At 33.4% G+C, this 26,005-nt stretch overlaps 1 protein-coding gene across 1 annotated transcript in view; it reads left to right on the forward strand.

Annotated features, from left to right (window-relative positions):
- Positions 1-17,967, forward strand: part of PsGEF (Protostome-specific GEF) — a 278,552-nt gene extending 260,585 nt beyond the window's left edge. The window contains exon 18 of the mRNA XM_085823244.1: positions 17,519-17,967. Coding sequence (XP_085679370.1) covers positions 17,519-17,650 — 132 coding nt within the window. The 3' untranslated portion in view covers positions 17,651-17,967. The remainder of the gene's footprint in view (positions 1-17,518) is intronic.
- Positions 17,968-26,005: the final 8,038 nt, after the last annotated feature.

Genomic DNA, 26,005 nt, shown 5'->3' on the forward strand with positions numbered 1-26,005 from the left:
TCACGAAAATATTCCCAATGAATTCATTTTAAATCCATTTTACAATCCTTTTTGCCCAAAACAGTCTTTTAGTCTGTCCGTAGGTACAGATGTCATGCGCTACAACGATTGCGCAGAAACAGTTACGAAATAATGTATTTTACATTCTTTGTAAGTTGCCACAAAGCCAAAATGCATGGAAACTTTCAGCTAAAAGAGATATTACAATGAATATTGACAAAGCAAAATGAAAGTAGCCATACTGTAAGAGTATGAAATTCTTATCAGATGACTTATAGTATATTCATATATTTCTTCATCTTCATGTAAGGAGAGAAACATTTCTTTTTATCTTCTCTATAAAGAAAATATCCCATCTTTTCGTTCAACCAGTTAGTTTTACGTCATTTGAATGCTTGGAAAGTAAGCTAACTTTCATGCACAAGATAATCACTACTTTTGCAACACCTGACTCAAACAATTTTTATAAATGAAGATTCAAAGTTTCTCTTATTTTATACATTTTCAGGAAATTCTTTAAACGTACAAATTTTAACTCATAACTCTGATAATTAAGGTAAAATAACACGTCGAACCAATGTTAATTTAGCAGTCAAACAGCAAAACTGTCGAAACTAGTCCTGTGAAAATTTGCAAATATAACTCTGATTTTCGTTGTTTGACTTCTAAATTAACTCTGATAATTTTGATCTACAGGATGTCTTGTAAATGTTGCGACAAACTTCTGGGGAGGTAGCGCATATCATAAGGATTAAGAATTGCATAGGAACCCCTGCTCAGAAACGTCATTGTACGCCGCTAGGGGGTTGTACAGGAGATTGCTAGTGGAAAGTGAGGACAAAGAACGTCTATGTAAAGAAGGAAAGGCTTCATAGACGTATGTAAACCAGTTTGTCTTCTACGCCGCTAAAAAAAAAAGGATTTGGCGTCGGAACTTGTTGGCGAGAATTTCCCCCTCTGTGATGTACCGGACCAGGCCGACATTTTCCTCCTCCGAGACGTCTACAGGAAATTGAGGAACACGGGTTAAGATGAAATTTAGGTGAAGTTTACCTTACACTAGCATTATCCATATCGCAGTTTGATGTCTGATTTTATATCCGTCGATATGGAGGAAAAAAAATGGTGTCACACAGCTTTAAACTCTTGATAAACGTGACCGTCGAACCTGTTAGAACTTCGACATTAGCTTTGAGCTTTGGCGACAGATGTCATCCTGCGACACGCATGCGCAGCTTTTCCCTTTTCGTTCGAAGGGAACCACTCCTGCTGCTGCGAAGTTTTCCTTCTTAACAATTCTTTGATGACATATTCTTAACATATTCTTTGGTGAGGACTGCCTGATTCGAGCGGTAGGCCCCATACGAAGAGCATGGAACGCTATACGAACGGAGAACTGGTGAAAATGTGGATCCAACACGATGGGGTGCCTGCTCATTTTGGACTGAATGTTCTGAGCCATTTGAGCAGATTACTCCCGCATCGATGGATTGTGCTTGGTAAACTGGTACTTCGGTCCTCACGCTCAGCGGATTTATTGAACCTTGATTCCTTTTTATGGGGCGCCATCAAAAATGTCGTGTATCACGATCCTGTTGTGTCCGAAATGAATCTCCGGACAAGACTCCCCTGCGCAGCTGCTACAATTAAAGAAACTCCCGGTGTGTTTGAGCATGTCCGGCAATCAATGGTCCGTCGGTGTCAGGCTTGTTTGGCGTCTGATGGTGCAAACTTCGAGCATCTGTTGTATCATTCAAGCTGTCGTACACCATTTGTATTCATGTCCAATAAATGTTTCAAATTAATCACTCTTTTGTTTCCTTTCCCGTCTTCTACCTCTGCTACCACTTACTCCTGACATTTACTGGCATGAGTTATTCTTAATCCTTATGATGTGCCCTACCACCACCAAAAGTTTGAATTATCAGCCAGACAGGCGAATGTAGGTCTTAAAGAAAATCAGGATCTAAACATATAACACGTGTAATGCGCATCACCATAATAACGTTGCACTCAGATTAACGTTAATCGTTTTCCATCAGTGTGAAACAAAGTCTCGGTGAAAAAGGAACAGTCAAAATTTAACGGCAATAATTAAGCGGACTTGATTAACCATATTAACCATGGTATTTTTGATTTTTTTCTTTGGATCAGGAAAGGATGAAATCACGTGTGAGCGAAGATTTCTCGAAATGTTGAACAAAAATTATTTTCCGCAGCCATGTATTAGAAAACTGGAGTAATTATTTTCTTAAATCTCATTTCAAAATCTCACTAAAAAGGAATTCCGTGTTTTAGCAAACAGCATCGAGAAGAAGAAGGGAAGAGTCGCATCGGCTAGAGTGAGGACAGCCAGAGGCCGCCCTACACTTCCGAACCCCAGCAGCAGAGGAAGGAGAAACCGGTTGTTGCAATCTTTTTCGCCTTGTCCTTGGACGGTTGCAGTTAAAATATCTGACGCTGAATAATGTGGAGGCTTGCGTGCACAATAGATTTGGCTGGATTATTGCAAAGCACCCGAAGACTAGCTGCTCAAGGGGACATTTGCCTTCATGGAGGACTTTTTAAGGGAAAGCGGCTCATATGCGTGTTACCTTTTCGTGGTTATCTGCGTGTGTGGCTCATGTGCTCAGTGGCTAGTGGCTCATATGCGTGTTACTTTTTCATAGGAAAACCACGAAAGCCCTCATGCAGTTAGCCCGTTCAATTTTGGGAAGGTTACCAGTGTTCAGTGGTCTTGCAGCTCGGGGTCTTTTGAGCTTATTCCTAAAAGAAAACGATGCAAAATATGAAGCAGAATACCAGACTTAGAATTGGTGAGGATGTTTATTGACAACATATCGCAAGTCAGGAATTAATGACTTTTTGTTTTTGTTTTCCAATATTTCAGCTCTACAATCGTAAATAGTTATTATATTTCAAATATATATGTTATTACATGTAGCTTTATTGGAAATATCAATCCAAGCATATAAAACAGCTCAAGTATCTCAAACGAACTAGTGAGTCTCTTGGGTAATGAGTCTGCCCTTTCGTTACCGTCGATACCTACATGTGAAGGGATCCATTGAAAAACGATTATTTTGTTGTGTTTATATAAACAAAGTTCAAAGTTTGTCTTATTTCTGAGATAATCTGGGTATCCGTGTTATGATTTATAACTACAGCCTGGATGGCTGCTTTGGAATCGACTAGAATAACTGCTTTAGAGAAACAATCGATCTTTATCTTGAGGTTTTCCAGAACTAATGAGATTGCAGGTTTTTCAGTCATATAAAACACTTTTACTCATTTTTTTCGCCAAAAATAGCTTTCTTTTCTTAGACACTAAATTATAGAAGTTACACATTTCGAACGAAAACCCACAGTGCACACTAGTTCAAATAGAATAAAATTAATGTGAGGGCCTTTAATTTGCGTCTGTTTAAAACAAAAGAGATAGCAATTTCATCACATCCCCATATTAGGTTTTTTCTTCTACTTTGAATTCAACCTTCCGGACGAACAACCATATATATAATAAACAAAATAAAAGATTATATTAGAAGGTATTTCTCCCTCCTTCTTAGCGTGCCTTCGGGGTGTAGTGGTCTGTACGCTGGGCGCGTATTCTAGAGGTCCGTGGTTCAATTCCAGGCTAAGGCGTTGCGCATTTTTCACTTCCCCTGCTTCCAAAAAAATGCTTAATGTCTTTATAATATGTTTAAATGATTAAAGCAATTCCTAACTACGAAAAACCGAAATGAGTAATGGAATTTATTCGAAAAAACGAAATTAGAATTAAACTTACGGGAAATTTAATCGGAAAATTTTTTGAGAAACACGTTCCTTCTAGATGTAGAATTTCACTATATAGTATACAACAAAGAAGCATAATGGTTCTCCTGGGTGCGAAATAGAACTTCCAGAACAGGTTTTTAACCGTTGTCGTAAAATGTTACGGGAATGTGAGGGTCGCTAAACGCAATTTTTTCGTAAATGGCGGAAAAAATTGCATTTCGAGTTAAATCTAAGATCAATACTTTTCTTGGATATGTTTTTATCAAGTTTCGCGTCTTTAAGTTTGCTAAAGCCATAAGAAAATTACGAGCGAGGTTCAACGGAGACCCATAGTTTATGTAATGCACTAATATTCGGAAACTCACTTCAGACTTAAATTTTGTTATTAACTGATCGTTTAGTGCAAGAATTTAAATCGTACTTTCTAAATTGCTTTGAAGCAACATTAAAATACCTGTAAGTAAAAGTAAGCAGAATAAATTCTGTAAAAAATAGGAACAAAAATTCTTGAAAAGGCAATTTTTATCTAATTATTTCCTTGTATGAAGTAAAAAGGAAGTATTGTAATTGCGAAAAATTTCCGGTATCATATTTTAACGAAAATATCTATTTTGTACGCCATCGAATGCAATTTACCGATGTTTTGCGTGGCATATATTCGTAAGGACACAATAAAGGACTCTCCTTCCTCCCAAAAAAAGAATTATAAAACAGATTTAAAATGAATTCTGAAGAGATTTCTTCTCTTCAGAATTCATTTTGGTGTGTGTCTGTACGTACGTATGTATGTATCTCGCATAACTCAAAAACGAGTAGCGTCAGAAAGTTGAAATTTTGTATATAGAACTGCTATAACATGTATCTGTGCACTTCCCTTTTTGGTTTCAATGGACCCCACCAAAAGGTTATATATGTATATAAGTAGAAATAATTTTTTTAAACAAAATATAATTATGCCTAGAATTCTCGCGAATTAACCTCCTGAAAAATTATCAGTAAAGACGTAAAGTAAAAAAAAATTAGAACCAATTTTTCACAAAGACTGAATTGGGGTATTGTTTGTTTGAAGAGTTTTGATTTTAATATTCAATAAATTATTTATTGCATTTGTTGGATTATTTGAAATTTATTATTTAATAATTTAAGTTTTTGATATTTGTGAAATATTGGTTCTACATTTCTTTACATATTCTTTTATATATCCATTCTATTACTCATTTTTATTATTATATGTTGGTAACTTGTGCATTATTTTCTTTAAAATTTATGAAATTATGTTGCTGTTATCTTCTGATTAAGGGTTTTATCCGCATGCAAGAATTAGCAACATTTTAAAAGTTGTTTAAATAGATTTGCAATTAAATTCGAGGAAATAAGTTTAAACGAAATGCAGGAAAAATGCGTATTATTTAATATTCCGTGCAAGGAAGTCATGTGGTGTACAAATCAGATTTTGTATGAAAATGAATGGAAAAAAGAGTTGTCAAATGGTGTACAACACGTTTCTAATTCATCAGGGACAATGTTCATAGTCATCAACGTTACGTTTTTAGTAACACAACCCAAAGGAAATCATTATAACGGTCATTAAAAAAAAAATAATTTTTTAATTATAAACCTTAAAAACTCCAGAATTATTTGCATTACACAAAATATACTTAAGGCAGTAATTAGCCCAATTCCTAACAGATTTTTTCTTAAAATAATGTCCGTTTTTTTCCCGGGCCAAATTTGATATAATGTTCTCTCAGAAGAAATGCGTTATGTTTTCTACAAAGGCATTTCAGGACTAGGAAAGAGGAAAAAAAAATACAAACCAGTAGGATAACTATGTCTCCTTTCGTGTTAAGATTTTTCAAAATTCCTCTAGTTGCATTTTCGTTATAAATAAGATTAAAAAATGAAACTTGCAAGAAAAGTAAAAGAAGACCCCTTTTTTTTGTCTCAAAACTTTGCTATAGGGACAGGAAGATGCATCTTGTAATTATATTATGTTATTCGTAGGCACAGTAAGTAAGCAGCAAAGCAATTTAACACCATTAACTTCATTTTAGAGTGATGATAATATTAGGTCAAAGGAATCTCGTATTATATTAATTTCGTACTGTGTTTACAATAGAAGTTCTTACTGTTTTAAGACATTACAGCTAATGCGCATTATTTAAAAATAAATTTATTATTATTAACAGATATTAGCTAAAAAAAGGCATCATATGAAGGCAAAGAATGAAACTATAACTTTTCCTTTAGCCATTGAAACAAATAATATCATAACAGAGTATTTTGTTTCCCAATAGCAAGACCTCAGCCGGACTTCGGCTTGGCCACTACTAAGGCCAGAAATGGTGGTCATTTTATTACGGAAGCACTTAATAGGTTGGCCAAGTTTGCCTTCAACGAGTGTGTGTGAGATTATGGCAAAGCCTCGAGAGCTATCCGCCTAAGGGGAGGGATGCCTTCGTGGAGGATTTTCCAAGGGAAACTGGCTCGTATACACGTTACACATGGGGAAAATCATGCCTCCAATGAGAGACGAACAATTACAATTCTCCGGGGTTCGAACCCGGGCCCTTTGGTGTCGTAGTCGGCTCTCCTAACCACTATAGCATCTGGTCGGCTTAAACGAACAAAAATGTAGACATTTTCTGCCATTAAATATTTTACAGAATCCTTTTAAAAAAAACATTGCGGATTATAATACATGTTGACAATTTGGCGTGCACATATGTCGTTTACCTCTGTTCAGATGCTATATCCTATTCCAAAAATGAGAAAAATCATAAGGTGCAAGATGGAGGAAAATAAAAAATATTGCAGGATTGTATATGGGTTGAGTCAACATGTTTTGCAAGTACAAAACAACGTGCGGAAACATTTTCGTAAAGGACAATCCAATCAATTCCTATATAGGTGAACAATGAAATATTTTTTTTTTACTTTTTATTAACATTTTTTTGTTTAGGCTACATAACGGGACATTATATACGCTTCATGCAATTCTACAAAACTACAATTCTTTAATTCCATACACTTTAAAAATCCTTAGAACTCTGTCTTATTGTTGCCACTTATTTTTGTTAAATATTACAATCTCATTTATCAGTCATGCACTATTATTTATTTGTAAGGTGTTATAAAACTAATTTTTTACAGAAAATTCCTAATTAACGGTCATTATTTGCAAGTCTTATAATATATCTAATTAAAACAGCATATCTTCAGTTCCGATAAACAGGAATAAATAAGTAGGAATTGACTTTAATATGTGAAAAAACTGTATTAACATCAAGTGTCATCCACTACATGTTTAAAAAAATGTATTTGAATTTGAGTGGTTGAATAAAACTTAATTTATTAAGGACTGAAAATTTGAACAAGATATAGAGAGAGTGTGAGCTAATAGTAGGAATTTAATAATAAGGTTCGTTTGCAGTAAGCCAAACACATTCAACACATTCAGCGTGACCTTACATCTAGCTAGCGATTTCTTTTATGACATGAAGCTGGTGGAGAATTCCAATTTACTGAACGTTGCAAATCAGTTTTGTGAGAGAATGTTTTATTATATGTTACACTGTGGTACAGAAATGAATCCCAGTCATCAGTCTCAAACACATTTTTCATTATTCACCATTACTTAATATTTCTCATCTCTTAATGAGATCAGAATCCCGTGAACGAGCTGGCTTTATAATATTTTTTTTATAGCCGTTTTCGTGGTTTTCCTCATGTGTAACGTGTATACGAGGCTTTGCCATAATCACATAAACGACCTTAACGACTTCAGTTCAACGTTAACTACAGCACTGTTAAAGTTCAAATCAATTTTACGTTATAGTCTAAAGGTAGAAAAAATATAAAATCAAAATTATCATTATAAAAAGATCTAATGCTTGAAAAACATTCTAAAAATTAAGTCTAACATTATATGTATTCGAATGTTTCTAGATTCAATGCTTTAAACAGTAACTAGAAATACAGCCGTTTGAGCTTTAAGGGCTTAGAGCAAGTTTTATTATATTTTGCATATTTAAACCATTATACAGCTATTTTTTATTCAAACATTATGCAATCTTTTACGCGAGAGGTTTCGGAAAAGGTTTCGTTTTTGTTGGCGTTCAAAAGAAAATTTCATCAGTTTTAAAAATATGCATGGCATTTTCTTCCTTTTAGCACTAGAATCAACAAGTTATATAAATTTTTAATAAAATGCTAATCATTCTTTAGTTACATTTTGTAGACTCGAAAAGCACAAATAAACCGAAAATACATTTTTTTTCGTTAAAAAGAGTTTAGATGTAAGAAAGCCTTCAAGTGAAAGAAGTAGAGTCGAAAAATGAGGAATTGTTTACTTATCGGGGCGTGTAAGTAAACATTATTACAAGCGAAATTATATAAATACCCAGTTAAGAACAAAATACCAGAAGAAAGTTTACATCCAAAAAAAGAAAGGAAAAAATTTGGCATCTAGAGATGTCTAATTTTAAGAATACATGCAGTAATCTCATTTTTGTTTTTGGTGCTTAAAAAAAAAAAAAAAAAGAGATGTAAACAGAGTGTCAAAAGTATTATGAGCGGTATACGTACGTTATCGATATTCTAAATGTAAACACAGTTCCTCATTGTAACAGTACTTTTGAAAGCTCACATGATGCACAAAATTGTCTTTTTCACTATTTTATTTCCTGACAAAGGGGGCCCACCAGCGGCAAATGGGAAAGTCGCTGAAGAGTGGTAGTTCGGTTCGGAGCTCAATTCCTGGCGAACGGGCTGGCTGCATAGGAATTTTTCTAGTTTTCCGCATGCATAACGTATATACGAGTGAGCTTCCCTTAGAAAGTGCTCCACGAAAGCATCCCTCCCCTTAGGCAGATAGCCTTCCAGGCTTTACCGTAATCACATAAACCAACCAAAGTATTTCACAAGGGAATTTATTTATGTGGAATAAATATTTATTGGTGTTTTGCTGTAAGAGTTTTCTTTCCTCTTGTCTAGAAGAGATATAAAATATTTTCACTGAAATCAAATAACAAGAATGTGCTAAACTGTTACTGGTCGAGTGGTCGTCGTGTCGCACTACTAAATGCTTCCGGTTTGTAGCAGGATTTTATCCCGATGCAGAGAACTCACTGCATGAGCAGAATAATGTTTCTCATACATTATTTTCTGCATGTGCTATGTAGATAGAGGACAGTTTTCTTCAGTAAATCTTCCACCGAGACAGCCTTTCAACGGCATGCTATGCTTGCGTGATTACCGCATATGTATATATGAACAATATGTTATAAGCACAATTAGGAATGTTTGCAACATAATTTTAAGCATTTTGCATATATTATATTCAGAAAAAGCGATGGGAGATTTTAATTGTCAGCAAAAACTTTAAAAAACTTTTACTTTATAATTTCAACGGCAGATTATTATAGAGCATATTATCTTTCTTAGAACCTAGATGCTTGAAGTTTCTGACGATTAATATGTGTCAAGAAATGTTTTGTATAGCTTTTACGAAAGCGCATCCTTATTTTATTCCCATGTTTCCAAATTTATATCCTCCGGAAATTTCCTCGTTTATGAGTAAACATCGTAAATAATATTTTGACATTAATCTCTTCCTAAATTGATGGAATATCCCTTGACATAAACATTTTCAGTGCAAACAAATGTTTTGCTTGTTCTGTAGAAGAAATTAATTACTGAAAAAGTAAACAAACTCTAAAACAAAGTCTTATACTTTATTCATTTAATATTAAAAAATGTAGTAACAATGCTTGCGAAAAACAAAGGTTTGGGTGAATGACCTGTTTATCTAAAGCCATTGACTTAACCAAAAAATAAAATTTATAAGTGATGTAAACGTAACCTAATAAAAGTTTTAGTATCTTGTGGCAGCAATTTTACGTTGCAAAACAACATTTATTTAAAGTATATCAAAAACATCATAGAAGAGCATATATTTGATCAGCCTTAATTTATAGTATATCAAATGTACGGAATACGCAAAGAAAATATACATTTTACTTGCGATCAACTAAGTTTGAAGGTGTATTTCATATTGGGAATAAAATAGAGAAGGGAGCCAGTGAGATTTTAAAGTAAAATATCTGATGTGGACACCACACGACTTCCTTGTATGGTCTATTAAATTATACACATTTTCTGTTGCATTTTGTTTAACGTATTTCCTCGAATTTCATTAGAGATATATTTCTAATTCCATTAATTCAGTTCCCATTTCGCAACAAAGCAAAAATACATAAACCTCAAAATGCTTTCATTCAAAATTGTAAAAGACAGAAAAACATAAAATACGAAATACAGTTAAAACACTTATAAAAACAATTTTTACATTTAAAATTAGAGTTTATACGCAAAAACAAGCAATTCGGCCAGTGGGCAAGAAGTCCAATTTTTTTCGGTGCACAAAACTTATTATATAAACTCGGCAAAAAGACTTGATGGTGCAGAAACTGACTTAATTCACTCTTCTACGGAGTTTTAGATGCAAACAAATGGTGGATCGTTAGGCTTAACTCGACACTTATACTTTCAAATTCATGAGAATTCTACAACTATTACATGCAGATTAACTAAAGGCATAAAAGACTTTTATAAATGCTGTCAATTATTTCTTTTATCTTTGGAAACTTTCGTAAAATATCTTCAAGATTTTTTAATAATCTTTTTTCATTAATCTTAATTAATAGCATACTTAAGTTTAAAATGCGCCGTGCCACATTAGAATTTAAAGTACACATTTTTATATCATGAACTGTTGAAAAAAATTTAATTTGAAAATACAATTTTATTTGAAATACATCACTCACACAGCCCAAAAATTATTTATACTAACTACATCAATCAAATGTTTGCTACGCCTACATTCAATTAATTTTCCATATTTAAAAATTTAAATTTTATTTTATCAAATTTAGCTGTTATAAATTCTGCTATTTTTTACTCTTAGTGCTCTGCAACTTGTCAGTTTATTTTAATTTTATGAATCTTCGCTAAATCAGATATATGTTGACAAATATCGTTTTATGCAGTTAAAGTAAACATTTAAACACCATCTAAACCGTGTTCTTGTTTTCATGTAAATGATCAAAATATTCTTGAAGTTATATTAATAATTCATGTAAAATAAGCCTGAAATAATAGCATTCGTTGGCGCTGAATTCGTTACTATACTTTGCTTAAAAATGTTCGTGGAGTATAAAAGTAATTATCAATTTAACTATAAAATATTTCATTCTAAATTGGTATAAAAATATGGTATAAAAGAAGTAGAATGAGAGTCATATAATCTGAATTAATTTTATTAATCTAAAAGTGCAATTTTCGTTCATTAAAAATTCACTAATGAAATGAGTATTGCTTTTAAATTATGTTTCCATAGCTAACGAAGGGAATATAGTTTTTTAAATCAAAATAGGAAGCATTATTTTAAACCATTTTAAGATCTTCGTTTAGCTAGTATTCTATAAACTTAATGTTTAAAACTACATAAAAAAAGTTATTATTATAACAGTGTTTAATAATTTTGTGCATCTCCAAATCAGATGATGGTGGTTCAGTGGGTTTACTAATTTTAACAATATTACATTTTAAACAATATTTTAATTACTATATACAGAGCGTATTCTTAGGCCGCCGCCTTCAACATGAACAAACTTTATTCTCTTACAACTAAGCGAGCAACAGCGCCCTCTAGCCTTTTTCTTCAAATTACACAACACTCCCCACCTGAACTCGGTGGAGAGTTCATCTTTCAATAATATATTCTAGAATATACAATTAATATTTCGACAATAAATCCTGGAGAAATGGTTAAATATAACAAACATGCATACATAATTATAAGCACAAAAAATTTTACAAAACATTAAATGATACCTATCAGCAAGGTCAGGAGAATCAAACCTAAAAATACAAAATACAAACATTAGTTAAGTTCCATATTATATAACAATTGTATAGGCCTTTTTAAGGTAACAGTAGGTGTTTTAATTATGCAAGATCTTATTTTACCATCTCTGCCTGACATTAATTATAAAATTTTACCTATTGTCCAAAGATTTCTGGGATGTTTGTCGTCATGAATCAAGACAATATCGTTGATTTTAAACTGAGATGCGTTAGAGTGTGGAGGACAAATATTGGCAGATCTCAGATTAAAAAGATACTCTGATCTCCAACGCTTCCAAAAATGATTTAAAATATCTTGATGGTATTTATATCGTTTAATAATTGAATTTCTTGACCCAATCAAATTATTTGATGTTATTTTATTAGCAGGCAGAGATAGCAATCGTCTACCAACCAGAAAATGAGAGGGTGTTAGTGGAGAAGGTTCATTGGGATCAGTAAACACGTAGGTAATTGGTCTACAATTAATCATTGCCTCGATTTCAATGAGCACTGTTTCAAGCTCTTTCACAGTAAGGGATGATCGACCAATAATTTTTCGCAAGCTGGATTTTATGGTTCGTACCATACGATCCCAAAACCCTCCCCACCATGGACCCCTCTCAATAATAAATTTCCAATTTATGCCTCTAGCAGAAAATAATTCTTTCACAGATGAATCACTCAAAGTTTTAAAAATATGGTTTAGTTCTTTATCAGCTCTTTTAAAAGTCTTGGCATTATCGGAATACACGGTGGTACACAGTCCTCGGCGAGCTAAAAATCTTCGGAAAGCTAGCAAAAAACTTTCAGTGCTGAGATCAGTTACTATCTCTATATGTAAGGCACGAGTGACCGCACACGTTAACAACAGCATGTAAACTTTACCTTGCCTGTCTTTCGTAAAAAATGGACCGGCGAAGTCCAACCCGGTCACAGCAAATGGAGGCGCCTCTTGGATTCTGTCTGGAGGAAGTGGAGCGATATCCTGTACCCCAGGACGAGCACTATATCGTTTGCATATCACACATTTGCTGATGATAGTCTTAACACGCTGTCTTCCCTTAATGATCCAATATTTGTCTCTGATCTGAGTTAGTGTCGAATTAACTCCAGCATGGAATACCCTTTCATGCGAGTCCGTGATGATCAACTCGGTAAACTTACATTTTGAGGGTAATAGAATAGGATGTTTTAAATTCTCGTGACAGTCTGCAAATTGAATGCGACCTTTCAACCGAAGAATTCCCTCCTCATCAAGCCTTGGATTAAGGGAGTAGATGGAAGAATCGAGAATTGATTTTTTATTTGATAACTTAATTATTTCCGTTTGATACGATTCTCGTTGCGTAATTTTTACCCAATAATGTTCAGCTGCTTTAATCTCAAAAGCACTTAAAGGTCCATTCTCTGTAGACCTTTTCCGAAGCCTCCCAATAAATCTAAATACATAGGCAGTAATTCGAAGTAATTTTCCTAAAGAACTGAATTTTTCTATATGCAAAATTGGGGATTCATTGTTAATTACAGGTGCAGTCAAAATAATACTTTTTCTTAACTCCAACGATTCTGAATTTGGTTTTAATTTCTTTTGTTTTGGAAAGTTTTCAGTAGGAAAACGTAACCAGTGTGGCCCATGCCACCACAGATCATTCTTAATTAGTGACTGAGCACTAATTCCTCGAGTCAGTAAATCGGAAGGTATATGCAACAAAAAATTGTGGTTCCACAATTTGTTGTTGCATATACTCTGTATTTCTGTAACACGATTGGCGATAAATGGTTTCCAATTATTTGGCGAACCTTTAATCCAAGTAATGGCGATTTCGGAATCACTCCAAAAATAAACATCCTCAATTAAATCACCAAAAAATTTTTTCAAATATTTATACATTCGAGCAGCCACGAGTGCTCCCATTAACTCTAAACGAGGAAGCGTGATTGCTCTTAAAGGTGCAACTCTGCATTTCGACATGATAAAAGAAGTTTTAATTTTAGAATCACTCGTACAATATCTGAAATATGCGATGGCCCCATATGCTTTAGGACTAGCGTCCGAAAATAGGTGAAGGCTTATATTCATTGGATCGTCATCAAAGAAATTTCGCTGAATCGATATTTCAGTTAAATCATTAAGTTCCTCCCGCCAAATGTTGAATTTGTCCTTAATCTTTGCAGTAAGGACCTCATCCCAGTCAGAACCGGAACACCAGATTTCTTGCATAATAATTTTCGCCCGAATAACAAAGGGTGCAATAAATCCAAATGGATCGTATATTTGGGCGATGCTTTGCAAAAGTTTCCTTTTTGTAGCAAAATCGTCTCCAGTAGAAAAGTCAATTAAATTTTTTAAATTTAACTTTATATCGTCTTCAATGGAATTCCAAATCATGCCTAAGAAATTCGATTCACTAGTTAATTTGTTGTCTGATTCCTTAATCCCATCTGAGACCCATAAATCGTTTAATGCTTTAGAATTAGTTCTTAATTTTCTGAAATTCATCCCAGCATCCTTAAATATATTAACCGCATCTACAGATAACCGATATGCATCTTCAACCGTTCCTGCTCCAAAATATAGGTCATCGACATAGACAGAAGAATTTAACATTTGGAAACTGTCCGGCATTTTATCTTTATATTTTCGAATGTGATATTTTATAGTGGCGGCCAAAATGAAAGGAGATATAGTCAAACCGAAAGCTACGCGACACTTTTGCATAATCTTAAAGGAGTCATTATTTTCATTAAACCAAAGAAATTTTAGAAATTTTCTTTCACCTTCAGCAATTCCTATCATCAAAAAGGCTTTTTCAACGTCTCCACAAAACGCTATCTTAAACTTACGAAAATTTAACATAATGTCTAGTATATTTGGATTTAGATTAGGTCCCGATTCAAGGCAGTCATTTAACGAATTCCTGTCCTCTGTCCTTGAGCTAGCATCGTACACAATTCTTACCTTAGTAGTTTCACTAGGTCGTATCACTGCTCGGTGCGGCATAAAATATCCCAAATTTGTATCATTATTTGGACATTCCTCCACAATTCCTTCTAATATCTGGTTCTCAATTATATTTTTATATTCCCGAAAAATCTCCGAAGTTTTACTTAGTTTATTGTGAAGGTTTGCGAATCGTTTCTTAGCTACCTCAAAATTATTTCCTAAATTATTCGGACTGTATTTCCAGATTAAATTTGCTTCATATCTTCCGTTTTTAAACTGCAAATTTCTTTCAAACTGGTCTACTATTTCGCAGTCAATATCGGAATAATCATCAGAATTATTAATTCCCATATTTCTAATTCCCAAAAAACCTTTTAAATCTTTCAACACAACAGTGTTTGTCATTACCGCTAAATTTTCAGAACAATTTTTGTTTGTTTTATTTTTCTCGATTCCTGCGGCAACCCAACCAAACACAGAACTGACTGCGTACAACCCTTCAGATATTTTAATTCTTTCAGAATAAACTACATTCCAGAATTCATCCCCTCCAATTAATATCTCAACATCTATGTTATTTTTTCTTGCGCAATCGGCGATCTGCAACCCCATATGCTCCATGAAGTCTGCAATTTGTTTACTAGGCACACTGATGGACGCCGAGGAAATAACATCCGAGATCAAACATTCAATTTTTATTTTATTATTTTGTTTCCAATTCTGAATTTCGATTTCAACGACCGGATAGGAATGATTCATTGCCTTCGTCGCACCAAATGAATAAACAGAAAGTCTTTCATAACGGATTGGAGTAAGTTTTAAATGGTCGGCCAATTTTTTCGTTATAAAGGATCTGTGACTGCCTTGATCAAGAATTAATCTAGTTAATTTTGATTTATATTTAGAACAAGCATAAACTGTACAAGTTTGTAATAATATTTCCCTGGCATTACAGTCATTATTATTATCACATTGAGGAACAGAAGCAATCAATTTTAAGTTTTGAACTTTATTTCTTTCCTCAGAATTCAAAGTCAGAGAAAGTTTAAGAAAAATTATACTGTTTAGTTTTCAGACTTTTCGTACATCGAAAATTTCATTATTCGATTTATTTAACAATATTTAATCATTTATTACCAATTTTTAAGCAACTATTTTCTCAAATAAAACTAATATTTGAATCAATTTACTTTCATAAAATAATAACTTAAAAACCTACTTTTAAAAAGCATTAATATTGCATTATGAACACTTTAATAATTCAACTATTTTCAACCGAAACACGATTACTTCAGAAATTTATCCTGCTTTTGTTTAGAATTATCGAGATGTATTTCATCAGAATTTAGCAGAGTCATACAAAAACACATTTTGTAACTTACATTTTGAAACAGCGTGAAATACTAAATTTTAGCAAATCGGCGTTTAAGAATGCATTAAAATTAATTTTGTTTTTTAGAATTATATTAAAAAAGGATTTCTTTTATTGTCTTCGAAATAAAACAAAAGATGAGAATTCTTAAAAAGAAAATGAGAGAGTTAAATTATAAAAAAGCTGTTGTCGTAATCTTTAAAATGTTGTTAAAATAATTAGTGACATGGAAAATATATTTTGAGAGAAAATCGGAATAGAGAATTGGAAATGAGCCTTGAAACATTTTTAATAAAAATAACTGTTTAATTTGCATATAGATGAGCTAGCATTATCACAAAGGGAAATGCTCATTCATTAACATCATAATATCAACTGATAATTATTTCATTGTCTGTTTGGTAACTCAACTTAAACTAACTAAACAAGACAGCTATAGAATAAAGAGCTGAGTTAAGAATTAATCTAACACTTTTTCCTTTTTTTTTAATTAAGTAGAATAATGAATTCCAGCTAAATTAAGATTGTTGGAAACAAAATTTGGTTTTGCAGTACTTAATATTACAAATTCTCGTTTAAAATAGCTCTTAAAATTGTGCATTTAATAAATCTCCTGCTTATTTTAAAATATAATAAGTTGTTTTAAAGTAACTAATAAACATAATAAATTAGAAAGAAGAAAATCTCCAAAAATGCAGTCTTAAGTCATAAGAAAAATTTATTAGTATCTTCCTAAAATGTTAATATAATCAAATATTAAAAAAACAGATATATACACCATATGACTTCTTTGTACGAAATATTAAATTATACTCATTTTTTGCTGAATTTCATTTAAACCTACATCCTCGAATTTCATTAAATATAGCTTTCTCATTCAATTAATTCAGTTCTCACTTCGCTACAAGACAAAAATACACAAAAACTCAAAACATCTTCATTAAAAATTGTAAAACACGAGGATACAGTTAAAACATAAAGCACGAAATACAGTTAAAACAGTTATAAAAACAATTTTTACACAAATATTACAGTTTCTACGCTAAACAAGCAATTCGGCCAGCGTGCAAGAAAGGAGATTTTTCGGTGCACAAAACTAAAAGTTTACTTTTGGTACTACTCGGCAAAAAGACACTGAGGGTGCAAAAGTCTTAATTCCCTAAAACAACAGGCTTAGCAACACTTAAACAACTTAAATTGTTGATAATTCTACACTATTGCATGTTGATTAACTAATACATAAAAATCTCTATTTGGAAGATAAGAAAAACATAATTCAATCGTTTTTACGGTAAAACATGCACTATTTACCAACATATAAGAATAAAAAAAAAACTGAGCTTACGGAACCGATTCTACTGAGACTTATCTTTGACTGCTTCTGATCCATATTTTTAACTTGTAAATACTTATTTTATTTTTGTATATAGTTTTTCTAATTGTGAGAAAAATGCACTTTGATGATTTTATGCATTGATAATTTGTAACAATGCACACTGTTCCTGAAACAGCTTCTCTCCAGACTACCAGATGCCTCTACAGCCTCACGTGACAAAGTAATCACGCCCTCTTCCACCTTGCATCCCGTCCTTCGGCCGCACTCATGCATTTCCTATACTTTCCTATACTTGCAGTGTCCTTAGTAATTCAAGACAGCCGATATACAGCTTGCGATCTGCAAGCTACACACGGCAATAGTAGGAAAAGGAAAGGATCACGGAGCCGAGTAACAGAGTGAATACTATATATATAAATGTGGGATTTTAAATCCATAGTTTAATATTTTTCCTCGCGCGCTGTCTACATTTTAGCTGTTGACTGTACGCGTGAAACTGATAGAATTCTCGCTACTTTGTTTTATGAGAATAGATGTAAAATGATGTAGATGTTGTATTAATAGATGCAAGATGATACAGATGTTGTATTAATAGATGAACTAAATTATAGATGTACTAATGTTTTATTAAATGTGTTTTGTTTGAACATGAATTGTGATTTCGAAACTAAAGAACACACACACACATATATATAGTTATATACATTTGATGCATAATAATAATAATTTACATATCGAAGGGGTTAGTATCAACTCTTATTTAAATTTTAACTTTCGGCTTACCGACCAACCAGTTTAGTGGTCAATGACTCCGAGTGCTGTACCGAAGGGCCCGGAGAAGCTGTACCGAAGGGCATGGATGTTTCTAAATGTATAGTGTCCATGTAGATAGGGGTCACTCTAAATATGCGACGAGTCTAAAGTCTTCTCGAAAGATTATGTTAGGGGAAAAGGGGTTAGAAACCCAGGGATCCGTCTCCCTCCCGAGTGCTCTCTCCCAAAACTGGAGAGGGAAAGCGGAACTGAATTAAAGTCGGGCAATCGCCTAGATGGTGCCAACGACCAGCGAATTTGACTCCTTGCCACAATGAATGCGTAACCTTGTGTTGACCTTTGTCAGACAAGTAAGATTGGTTAAACGCAACAACGACTGGGTGTGCTACATGTAGCAAAAATCTCAGAAGTGACGGAAAATCATCTGACAGTCACAATAACATTAATAAATGGTAAACTGGTAATTTCAAATTGTTAGAGTGATGTATATAGTACGATCAGAATCAAGCCAATTTCGCTGGTCACATTAAAAGAATAAGAACTACGATCCCTCCTCCCAGTTACTAATATATATATATATATATATATATTTACTTATTTCGGTCTCTAATTAAGAAAAATATTTTTATCTTCAGCGCGCGAGACTGTATCGGAAATTCTAAAGATATACTCTTTTAAAAATTTTGCGATATTGCTGTTGAACTGAATTTTATGGTTTAAGTGCGAAGACTTTAACGTTTTATTAGTTAACGTTAAATAAAAGCCCCCTATAGGTGTAATATAAAATCTGACAATTTTCAGATTTTTCTTTCTTTTTTGTTTTTTCAAAATGTTTTACGTCTTCATCGTCATCATCATTATCGTCATTTATGCTAACATATTTAAGTTTAAATTAAGTTTCACTGCCATAAGTATCGTCATCTTCATAGAAATATAACTCACGATCACCATTCGTGCAACATGGACACGGGGTATCTTTGTTGGCTCCTTCGTTACACTTGAAAATAATAATGAAAAGAGAGAAAAAAGCATCATTTCGAAATCAATTATAGGAGAATCTGTCCGTTGCAGCTGTAACAGTTTTAAATATTATTAAAATCTTGTAGTTTAAAATAAATAATTTAATTAGATGAACATTAAGGTTGTGAACGGCAATGCTTGAAACGCAGGCTCGAATGCCACGTGCGGCTCTCGCACGAAGAATGTAATTTATTTTTAAATGTCAGAATTCGTTTTTCTTCTTCTTGTTTTGTATGCCGCCATTTTGAGAGCTAAATAAAGTTTTTTGCCGTATTCCATCGTTGGAGTTTGCTTCACTTTGTTAAAAAGGTATTACACAGCTTCAAATTTTCATCTACATCTATTTTCTGTATACAGCTTACGGCAGCATTTCGATACACATATGACACATTCATACTTTTTTAAAATTCCTTTGGAAACAGCTGAGCGATGTAAGAAATTATAATACCGACTGGAACACTCGACACAAATTTCTTTAGCCTACATTTCTACATAATTCTTTGTTGGCTTTACTCTAGTATTTTTGCTTTTTTTTTTTTCACCAGCAAAATCTATTCGATATTCCGACTTCGTAATTTTTTTCTGCTAAAAGTTTTTACGACTTTCTTCTGCTTTTGTACCACTAATAAATTCTAAAAATGCAAATAATACTTTTCTTTTCCTTGCTTTGCATCTTTTTTTGGCTAAACAGCAACTAAAGTATACAGAAAACAAATTCTTTCTTCTTCTATAATAAGCTTCTATCTAGGGAATTGGCGCAATAATATTATTTTTTTTCCATGTTCAGCCATCAAGAATCTTCTCTGAAAGTTGCTTTCTTTTAAATTTCTGTCTTTTAATTCTGTTTTATTTTAAGTTCCTACAACTGCATAGTTTTCTCTAGTTTCTTTTCTAAAGGTGCTCGTGCAAATTTTTACTTTTTGCTCGTTCAGCATTCCTTTGTAAACATTGCTTTAATTGATTCAGTTTGTTTTTCACAAATGAAATATATATATTCTTCTTCAAACCCAAACTTCTACGTAGATTTATCGGAAGCCGAGCGCTAACATTGCTGAATACTGGTAGTTCGGTCTGGGGTTCGAATCCCGGCGAACGGGCTGTCAGCGTGGGCGTTTCCGTGGCTCTCTCCATATGTAAGGTGTATACGAGCCATTTTTTCTCAGAAAGTCCTCCACGAAGGCATCCTTCCACTTAGCCCTCGAGTGATTTGCCATACTTACATAAACTAAATCTATCCTCGGAATTCAAGTTATTAACAGCAAGAAAGTTAGTTCAAACTGCTGAATCATAAGAATTTGATCCATTTTCAGATGTAAGGTTGCCACTAAAGTTAAGAATTATCTGTGGATACTTTAAGGAAATATGAATAAAAAATTCTATCTATTTCACTTTGTGGGCGTACACTGCGCAAGCAAAATAAGTGGGACAATTCTATATCTCCTGTTCTAGTGGGCCGATTGACGAAATTCAAATTGCGTTTTTCTTGCCTCAAAAGCCAGAATTAGAATTAGAATATATATTAGATTTATATATAGCTTATATATAGCTATCTAACATAGGTATTTTGACAAAAAATAGTACTTTTTCTGAAATAACATACCAATTTTTCCCATATTTCCATTCTACGACTCAAATTAAGCCAGACTGCCAAATTTCTGCAGTAATCGCCCGAGTAGGTTTTTAAAAACTAGCTGTCAACGTTTTAGCTCCTCCATGTTAATTGAATTTGGTATATATTTATTAATATATCTCTTTTTTATTAAACTTTTTTTATTCTTCCTTTCACATTCCGAAATTTAAGCTCATCTCACATAAAATTCGTCCATGATTTATTTTTAAAATTTGTGTTTATAAATAATTTTATGTATGTTTCGAAAAGGATTTCGAATTATAATCTTTCAAAGTTTTCCCATCATCTTAAAGTAGATATATTTCTAAACATACCTACAAAAAATTAGAGTTTTTAATTCAGAATTTTTAAAATATATACACGAACTTACATATTTACGCGTTTTGAAATTTGGCATATTTATTAAGCGATAATAAAGCCATGTGGTTTACGTATCAACAATGACATTTTCCCGCTGCTGTACGATGAAAAAAAGGAAACGAAAACAGGTTGCTATAAATTAAGAAGCTCGCCAAGTGAATTATTCTTGACGCAAAGAGAAAAAAACGCACCAAGGTACATTTTTTCCATAAATTTGTCACCACATATTACAAAAGTTAATATCTAGGCATTAATTTAAATCGTAGAATCGAAATGTGGGAAAAAATGGTATGTTATTTCAGAAAAAGTCCGATTTTGCATCAAAATACCTATATGTTAGAACAACGCTATATCTAAATCTAATATATATCCTATATCTAATATATATCCTATCTAATATAAATCTAATTTATATCGAGACAAATATATAAAATATATAATATATATAAATATATAATATATATTTCATGTCTCGAAAGTGCAAAAAAGGAATTTGAATTTCGTCTATCGGCCTAGTAGAAAAGGAGATATAGAACGTCCTTTTTTTGTGTGTGTGTGCTGTGTACATTTGCTTTACGGTCAAAACGTTTGTACGGCATTCGTAACACTATATTCCAACTATTTAAGGAAGAATAGTGGGAGACGTTTTGGTTGTAGATTCATGCGCAAAATGAATGACATTAACATATTCATAGATGAATATGTTAATGTCATTCGGAACAGCGTATTTAAGCAAAAACATCTTTCTAGATGTACATTGAAGAGTCATTAGTTTTTTTGGGGTAAATAGAGAACACGAAAAGTATGCAATGCTCTTGCCAGGAATCAAACCTGGACCTCTCGATAGGCGCCAAGTGTGCTAAACTATACACCACAAAGGCATGCTGAAAGGAGGGAGAAAATACCTTATGACGTGGACACAACAAACAAAATCGAAACAAATTAAATGCAGAATTTGAAATGCGAACCCAAACAACATCAATACGGCTAGACATCGACAGTGTGTGTTAAAAAAAGCAAGCACACTCCAGCTACTAAGTACAGGTATAATGCAAGGATAAGTGACTCCTAGAGCACGAATTAGTGCTATTACTGAGTAAATTACTTTATGTTAATTTTTTTAATTAAAATTACAGTACTTTTCTTTAATTGTCTTTGGGTAAAGTAACTAAATATACTGATTTGCTTATATAAGTTTAAATATCAAGTTACTTAAATATTAGTTTAAGATATTGTTACGAAATGCCCAGCTGCGGTAAGATAGCTTCCCTTCAAAGCGGGTTTACGGTTGCCAGAAAATGGCGAAGTAAGGCAAAGCTGCCATATTTGGTAGCTTTGCCTTGCTCGGCGTGAAATTGCCCATTTGGCTACAAAATTGTTGATATGCCATGGAAGGAAAGAGAACTACTGACGAAGAATCAAAACGCAATTTATTCGCCAGAATTTCACAGGATAATTCCTTCAAAGAGACGTTTATAATCGTCGAAAAACTACGATAAACAGGCTGAAACAACCAGCAAGACATCTTCACGGGAAAGCACTAAACTACAGCTCCCGACTCGGTCGATCGCTCTCTGAGTTCAACAGACTCAGGATAAAACTCGACGATTCATTCTGCGATGCACTGCGTTCCAGGGTTTATAATAGCTTTTGACCTGTCTTCGTGAACATTCTGCGGTAAACCGCTAAGAATTCGTTCTAGAATGTTCTCTCTCCATCCATGGCATATCGCCAATTTTGTAGCCAAATAGGCGATTTCTCGCCAAACATGGCAATCCTGCCTTGCCTTCCTTTGCCATTCCTAGCATCCCTTAACTCCCCTTGCGGGAAAGCTACCTTACCGCGGTTGGGCATTTCGCAACAATATGTTTTTCTAAGTGTAAGATGAGGTTTCTCAAAAATGCCGTATTAATCTTATGGTTCCATGAGTGAACAACATTTGAAAACCACCGCAATAGACCAAGACCCATCCAGCAACTCTTTAAACACGATCATCTTTTCGTCCCCCCTAGCGACTATCCAACCTTTTCGAAATCTTTTCCCTCAGGGGCCACCCTCACAAGTTTTAAACAAAAGCTCCCCACCACCATGCCTTCAACTTTATGTGCACACGTCAATCTTCTTTAGAACTTACCTTACCGGTGTGCTAGCAGAGTACCAACTGTGTCAACTCAAAGTGCCTTCGGATGCCTAAATCACCTTCCAACCTACTGCAATGCATGGTACACCGCACGTATACATCACGCACCAACTCCGTCTATGCCTAAGAACTACATAAGTGCACACATCAGTGAACATCAGTACCTACACCGTGACTTAGATAATTTTTTTAAACTTGTTCACAGTCATAGTATCTGTGCAACCATTGTGACTGTGCACTGAAATTACTGTGCCTAACATAGTGTCTGCGCTGTAGCGACTGTACCAACCTATAGCAATTGCATTAAAACTTAGTGACTGTGCCAAACTCCAAATTTAGTGCTATTAGTACCACAGTGTACACTAAACTTTAATGTAGCCTGAACTCTTGTAAACTTGAGTATGTCAGTTTAGCAATTAGGGAGACCAAAATGTCGGTTCGGCATTTACTGAGATCTTTACTTTAATGTAGTAATTTTGAGCTCGTACGAATATTTAAGTGATGAATAAATAGTAAATTTCAATGAGAAAATAATAATTTGAAAGAAAAAATTAATCTCAGTGATTGATGTTAAAGACACGTCAGTTATATCCACGTATTTCAATTAAAAGAACTCTAATAAGTTCTTGAAAAATATTTTTTCGAATTTTGTATAATATAGCATGAACGACCTTAAGAAAGCAAAGCTTTACCAAAAAATAAAACGTCAAAATTTGAGACATTTTGGTCCGGACGCGAACAGTAATTCGTACTATTTATATATATAGGGTGATTCTAAATTGTTTTTACAAATTCAGAGGCGTGATGGTACTCATCCATGTGAGCAATAATTACCATAGAACATAAGGCGCATTCCACTCTGAGAGGCAGAAAAGAGGAATATTAGAATTTCAACCTGAACTTGCAACAGTCTTAACAGACAGACAGACAGACAAAGTAGACAGACGTCTTGTTTTGCACCCGCTAAGTCTTTCTGAACCGATTGCCCAAAAATCAAGCATAGGTGCGAAGGAAAGGTATATAGAAAAGGGGGCAATTTCGTATTTGAGGAGAATAAAAAGGAACTTCGTACATTTTGTACGAGTTCAAAAGGCCAGGAAGAAAAGATGGGACAAAATACAATTTAAAATAAATGGCCCAAAAACAATAGAGGAAAAAAAAATGGCCTATAGAAAGAAAAGGAAAAGAAGTAGAAAATATCCTAAAATACGATTGTGTCCATGAGTGTAGATAAAAGGAGAAAAATTTGTCTTTATTTACAATAAATAGTGTCTCACAGGTGTGTGTGTGTGTGGTGAGTGTGTTTGGTAATGGTGAATAGATGTCTTACTGGGGGGGGGGAATATTGACGGTGTTAAAATGCTTCGTATCAGGGTATTTAGCATGGAATACAAAGTAATAAGTATGCTTGCATCCTGATATATCAACAAAAGTATATATTAATTTAACTAAAGTAACTTATGCTATTTTCGTTCCCAATATTTCCACACATTTCCCAAAAAACAGCAGCACACAAACAACATAGAACCATATACAATACAAAAACACAACCACACACACCAAAAAAAAAAAAAAAATATATATATATATATATATATATATATATATATATATATGTATAATAATTTATTTCCTAAATAGTATTGATTAATTGATTATATTATCTCCTGTGTGTGTGTAAATTACTGAGTATATGTATTAAAACACAAATTAAACATAGTATTTATTAATTTAACTATTATAATTTATTACAAGATTAATTATTTTACTATCATAATTTATTACTAGTTAATTAATGCTAGTATAACACAATGAGGCACACTGTTATTTATATAAGCTTATAGTTCTAAGAATTTATTTAAGGCAGTGAAGAATAATCCATCCCTTACATATGGACATTTAACAGGTAGCAAGGAACAGTATGAGAAAAAATCGGTAAGGTATAATATTATTTAAAGGCGAAAATAAATTTAAACAATCTAAAAAAAAAAGAAACCAGAAGATCCGAGAGGGAAGTAGCGCAATTTCCCAAATCCCTAATTTTCCCTCTCACGAGATTCCTGAAAACAAGATAAGGTGTGGGGCATTTGTAAGTGCCACACAGACAGATATGAATGACAGACGTGAATCGATAATGTTGGCGTCTGTTTGGAATTGTAAACACAAAGGAAGCCACTAGCAATGAGCAATTTCAAGTATTGTTTAATGCTAAAAACTGATTAAAAATTAAACTTTATTGATTTAAAGGCACTTATTTATAGAAATTTGATTTTGTTTAGATGAAAGAAGGGTACTTATCTTAAAATTACATGCTTTCGTAGTATATGCTCACATGTCCGCTGTTTCATTCTCATCAACATCGGAGCCGAAAATCTTTAGAAAACGTGTAGGTTTTGTAGAAAACACACTATTTGAAAGTAATTTAATTGATAATCACTAAGGGGAAAGGAATGTTTTACACTTTTTTACAGAGCGCTGCCAATATGCAGCCACTTGCCTCGGTGATCGCAGCGCCAGCCTTTTCAACAACAGTGTTGAGAGAGCGAATGAACGAGACCAAAAGTTTCACAATCAGTTTAGTGAAACGCTGAGAGTGCACAAAACGGATAAAACTGAAAACTTGGCTTTCGAGTGTTAATTCGAGTTTAGAATTTAATAGCAATACTCAAATGCACATCTTTGGTTGGCGAGGTCTCAGCCTTGGAAACGATTGCAACAAGTTAATTATCTAATCAAGG

The sequence above is a fragment of the Stegodyphus dumicola genome, chromosome 9 (genome assembly GCF_044657685.1).
Source record: "Stegodyphus dumicola isolate Sdum_Otavi_A_Nest chromosome 9, ASM4465768v1".
In the NCBI taxonomy this organism is placed as follows: domain Eukaryota; kingdom Metazoa; phylum Arthropoda; class Arachnida; order Araneae; family Eresidae; genus Stegodyphus; species Stegodyphus dumicola.